This window comes from Priapulus caudatus, unplaced genomic scaffold (assembly GCF_000485595.1).
Source record: "Priapulus caudatus unplaced genomic scaffold, Priapulus_caudatus-5.0.1 Scaffold570, whole genome shotgun sequence".
NCBI lineage: Eukaryota > Metazoa > Priapulida > Priapulimorpha > Priapulimorphida > Priapulidae > Priapulus > Priapulus caudatus.
In genome coordinates, this window is record NW_014577631.1 from 83207 (window position 1) to 89181 (window position 5975).

The 5975-nt window shown below is 42.0% G+C and overlaps 1 protein-coding gene across 1 annotated transcript in view; it reads right to left on the reverse strand.

The window, feature by feature from the left end:
* The window catches only part of LOC106811741 (large neutral amino acids transporter small subunit 4-like), a 23636-nt gene that overhangs the window by 11014 nt on the left and 6647 nt on the right, over positions 1 to 5975 (reverse strand). The window contains exons 3-6 of the mRNA XM_014815455.1: positions 1051 to 1181; positions 640 to 728; positions 294 to 417; positions 38 to 116 (exon numbers count right to left, since the gene is read on the reverse strand). Of these exons, the coding sequence (XP_014670941.1) occupies positions 38 to 116; positions 294 to 417; positions 640 to 728; positions 1051 to 1181 (423 nt within the window). The remainder of the gene's footprint in view (positions 1 to 37; positions 117 to 293; positions 418 to 639; positions 729 to 1050; positions 1182 to 5975) is intronic.

The following is a 5975-nucleotide window of genomic DNA, read 5'->3' on the forward strand; positions in this document are numbered from 1 at the left end:
CAGTGTTAAAATTCCGAGCAACAAATCTGGTGACTACAATAAGTCAATGAGTTGTTGATCGTTGACTTTAGCCCTATACTCGTGTAGTCCTTTGCTTTGCCACGGGCGGTCACGGGCTGTCATAACCAGCCTCAGAGTGAAAGATGGAGCTGCACTTGACAATCACTTGCGCAGTATACGAACCAGATTGAATCACAGGGAAACAATTCAGCAATCGCCCCATCAGCATCCTCCCTAAAGCTTAACGAGCTTCCCTATGACGAGGGTTTGGATTTACAACACCGCTTAATTACCTGCAAGGAGGTGAAAACCAGGATGATTCCTCCAACTCCATTCAGGCTGACGATCGGGAATAGAAGATGTGATGATTTGTTGCTTGCTATGGTCATCAGTAAGCACGAGGCACAGAACATTGCCCTGTTGTAAGAATTAATCACAGTGAGCTATGTAAGATGGATGCACGTTTATGGTAACCGTTGACACACCGATAATCATCGGCATTTATGATGGGTAGCCATCTATAATCCATCCCAGAAGTTGGGAAAATGTATCTGTTACAGTAAATTGAACGTAAAATGAAAAGTGAACTGGCGAAAAACGAATTAAAAAATTTAATTTTCTTTAAAAGGTTCAGCTTACCCTCCAATGATGCGCAGTTTTCGTGAACCAATTTTGTCCATGATCAAACCGATCGGGAAAGTTAGAGCACTGAGCAGGAACGAGCCAACCTGTAACGGGGAAAACGATGCATCTATTAATGTATATATATATATATATATATATATTAACAATAATATATATATAATCTTATGTCTTAAGTCTAGCACGCATGGGATCTACCATTCACCTTGTGGTAACCTGACTTCCCTCAGCTATGCTCACCTACTATTTCAAGAGCTAATAATATTATTAGCTCTCGGCTATTTCCAAAACTACGTACAAGCATTAGTTGTTTGCTGTTGCATCGTTGCGTATTATATCTTAACAGTAGTTTACTCTGAAAGCCGGGGTACAGTTGCGCGAGGATGTGCATGGATATATATGGCCTACCGTGAAAACCAAGTTGAGCATCTTATCCTGATCAGGGCATCCGATGATGTCATTGTCCCCAATAGTAAAGTTGTGAGCTCCCGTCGCGTTCGACTCTAGCAGGACAACGCTCTCCCCTTCCTCGACGTGGTCTAAAGACGAAGCGGAAAAAGAAAAAAACGTGGCGTAACAGAAAATGGATTCGCGCACAGGCCGGTAACACGTCAGGGGATATGGGGGACCGTTGCGCGGGTAATTAAGTGCGCTAGTAGACAGACGGTACATTCCGTCTGCTGCGTTATTTTCATATCGCGTTCATTCAACTACAAAGTCGAACAATCGATTGAAAACTGTGCCAGTCATTGATCTTACAAAAACATCGAATGAAGCTCACCCAACCTAACCTAAAGTTACTGGCACGTATTTATAAGCAAAATATACTAACACTGGGAACAGCGACCCCCTCAAGTCTACTATCTGCCTTAGTAACTGGGCAGTATGTCACGTGGGCAGCTAAACACTTGTATATGTGTGGGGCCGTTAAACTTGTACAGTTCACCGCGTACTAAAAGGATTCCTTCAACGAAGCTAGGGGAGAATTTGGAGTGTGCTTGTATCGGCAGGGATCGAGGCACATATATATATATATATCAGGAGTTAATAACGACAAATGTTTAAGACAAAAATTTGTCTTTATTAACTATATATATATAGTCCACCCTCTCTATATATGATAATATAGATTATCACACTCTGATATTATCAGCAAGTGTGACACATTTTACAAATAGAATAATATATTGATATTAGCTGGAAACGTTCGCGAGTCGCGACTAAATAGGAAACAGGAAGCATGCGGAATTAAGGCTATCGCAGTGCAACACCCACCACACGTACAAGACGCGCGAGCAAGCATTGCCATATATATTCTCATTTTCATGTCCACGTGTCCATATGATCAGGAGTCTATCAATAGACTACTGACGACTCCTGATATGATGTTCGACTTGTTACCAGGATAGCTCTAGTTAATTAATCATATCACTCTAGCCTTCGCTGCACTAAGTTGTCTACTACTAGAGCTATATGCTGGGGACGAAGAGACTGGATTATCAATATATGTTTAGATTAGTTTGTAGTTTTAGGGACAAGGACAGTCAACCAGGGGATTATATAGTCGGTTATACTATTGCTGATTGCGATCATATATAATCTCTTGAATATCGCCCGCTCCCGCTTTCGAATGGCACTGGTTTCAAGTAGACCCATATCTGGATATCTGTATATCATGGATTTACTTATGAAACAATATTTCCACTGCGCTGTAGTCTGCCCCAGCAATAGATTCCTCGGTTTTTCGGTGTTCCAGTTTCCACCAAAAAAAATTGTCTGCCGATCATGAACGCTGCTTCATGACCCCATTTAATATTTCCAGAACTGATCGCTGCTCTCTTCTAGCTCTACCTCTTTCTGGCTGGTGTTCTTTTCCTGGTGTTACATCGCGCTGTGTAGTATGTTGTGTACGCACAGCAACACGATGATTTTTCCTGACATTTACTGCATGCGAGAAACGGGAGCTATAGCAACCAAGCCGGATGTTTTCGCCGCAAGAATTCGGTCACACTCGAGAGATTTTACGTATAATGTTGCACCAAAGATATTTGCTCGTTTATTTCACCGCTAAGAACTTTGCCGCTGCAACTTTTAGTATTACACGCTTAGTTAAACTAACGCCCAGCCGTCCAAACTCGTTTGCTAGGACGTTTTCATCAAAGTACTCTGTAATATAAATCTTCTAGCGTATATTTGAGCGAATTCTGTGTGCATATATGCAGTGGCGAATACGGGGCACAGCAGTTATAAAACGTGCACTCGTTACTACTACACGTGTCGCGTTTCTGGACCTTTTTTTCATGACAACGCACGCATATATTGTGGAGTGGCTTATGCTTCTTGTTTTTGTGTTGTATTTAGTGTTGTATTTGTGTATACTTCATAGCGCATACTGGTGCGATTGCGATTGCGAATTGCAGAGCTCTAGAGGGAGTGACAGAGAGAGAGAGAGAAAGAGAGAGAGAGAGAGCGAGAGAAAGAGAGAGAGAGAGAGAGAGAGCAGAGAAGAGAGAGAGAAGAGAGAGAGAGAGGAGAAGAGAGAAAGAGAGAGAGAAGAGAGAGAGAGAGAGAGAGAGAGAGAGAGAGAGAGAGAGAGAGAGAGAGAGAGAGAGCGAGAGAGAGAGAGAGCGAGAGAGAGAGAGAGCGAGAGAGAGAGAGAGCGAGAGAGAAGAGAGAGAGAGAGAGAGAGAAGAGAGAGAGAGAGAATCGTGAGAGCGAGAGAGAAGAGAAGGAGAGGAAGAGAGAGAGAGAGAGAGAGCTGTAAACAAAGATCAGCTTTATTCGCAAGCCATACCACCACCTTATATGCACAACGAGAGTTCTCTTCTCTATTATATGATGCACAAAGACCCCCGTCGCGTTCGACTCTAGCAGGACAATGCTCTCCCCTTCCTCGGCCTGGTCTAAAGACAAAGAGGAAAAAGAAAAAAACGTGAATGACCGTGGCGTAACAGGAAATGCATTTACGCACAGGTCGGTAACATATGTCAGGGGACATGGGGGCCATTGCGCGGGTAAGTGCGCTAGAAAGACGGTACATTCCGCCTGCTGCGCTATTTTCATATCGCGTTCATTCAACTACAAAGTCGAACAATCGAATGAAAACTGTGCCAGTCATTGATCTTACAAAAACATCGAATGAAGCTCAACCAACGGGGGCATGCACCTAACGTTACTGGCACGTATTTATAAGCAAAATATACTAACACTGGGAACAGCGACCCCCTCAAGTCTACTATCTGCCTTAGTAACTGGGCAGTATGTCACGTGGGCAGCTAAACGCTTGTATATATATATATATATATGTGTGGGGCCGTTGAACTTGTACAGTTCATCGCGTACTAAAAGGCTTCCTTCAACGAAGCTAAGGGAGAATTTGGAGTGTGCGTGTATCGGCAAGGAACGAGGCTAATGCCCAGGCACTTAATCGGAACGTCTCAATAAAAAAATAATGGTAAATAAACACGAAATGTATTTACTACCAAAGTCTTAATGTTTCTCTACTCCATTTCGCCTATAATCACCTGTAATTGTAAATGCCGGTCAAATGCTCATCTGCAACATACAAGTACACCGCACACTAGCTGCTGCACACTGACACATAAATATATAGTTAAGTGTCAGTGTGCAGCAGCTAGCTTGCGGCGGCCAGCGTGTGACAGTGTGTTGCAGATGAGCATTTTAACGGCATTTACAGGAAATTGTCAGCAATAATAGGTGAAAGAGAGTAGAGAAACTCGTAGAGAATTTGGTAGTAAATAGATTTCGTATTTATTTAGCATTATATTTGATTGAAACGCTCCAAAGTGCCTGTGAGCTAATGCATGGCGTGCCTACTTGTGTCAAATCAACAGCTACGATCCATATATCAAACTTAAATAAATATATAGCAAAGGTAGCTGCCCCTGGGACCCGTATGATAACCTTCCTAAAACACTCCCCTGGGTGTGGTTGCACCTGATATATACATATATATATGTATATATAGTGCACCCTCTCTATATATGATAATATAGATTATGACACTCCTGATTATTATCAGCAAGTGCATGTGACACATTTTACAAATGCATGGATATTTTGATATTAGCAGGAAACGTTCGCGACTATTTATAGGAAACAGGAAGCATGCGGAATTAAGGCTATCACCGTGCAACACCCACCACACGTACAAGACGCGCGAGCAAGCATTGCCATATATTCTCATGTTCATGTCCGCGTGTCCATATGATCAGGAGTCAGGATATTGATAGACTCTAGCTGATATGATGTTCGACTTGTTACCAGGGTAGCTCTAGTTATTTAATCATATCACTCTAGCCTTCGCTGCACTAAGTTGTCTACTACTAGAGCTATATGCTGGGGACGAAGAGACTGGATTATCAATATATGTTTAGATTAGTTTATAGTTTTTGGGACAAGGACAGTCAACCAGGGGATTATATAGCCGGAATTATACTATTGCTGTTTGCGATAATATAATAATCTCTTGAATATCGTCCGCTTCCGCTTTCGAATGGCATTGGTTTCATGCAAGTAGACCAATATCTGTATATATCATCAAGAGCGTATAAAGAAGGTCTTTATACACTATTGATATCATCAGGAGTAAGATAATATAGATCTATATTATCTTACTCCTGATATCATGGATTTACTTATGGAACAATATTTCCGCTGCGCTGTAGTCTGCCCCAGCAATAGATTCCTCGGTTTTTCGGTGTTCCAGTTTCCACCAAAAAAAATTGTCTGCCGATCATGAACGCTGCTGCTTCATGACCCCATTTAATATTTCCAGAACTGATCGCGGCTCTCTTCTAGCTCTACCTCTTTCTGGCTGGTGTTCTTTTCCTGGTGTTACATCGCGCTGTGTAGTATGTTGTGTACGCGCAGCAACACGATGATTTTTCCTGACATTTACTGCATGCGAGAAACGGGAGCTATAGCAACCAAGCCGGATGTTTTCGCCGCAAGAATTCGGTCACACTCGAGAGATTTTACGTATAATGTTGCACCAAAGATATTTGCTCGTTTATTTCACCGCTAAGAACTTTGCCGCTGCAACTTTTAGTACTACACGCCGTCCAAACTCGTTTGCTAGGCCGTTTTGGCTAACGCTCCATTAGGAGTGTTCCCAACTTTGATATCATTAATGATTAATGATTGATAATCCTAACCCTAAACGCCTAACCCTAGACCTAAATGACATTAAACACAACTAATATATGACCATGCCCATATATATATAAATATGTTATTATGACCATTATAATGACATTAAAGTTGGGAATTAAGTTGGGACATTAAGTTGGGAACTCGGTATGGTATCACAA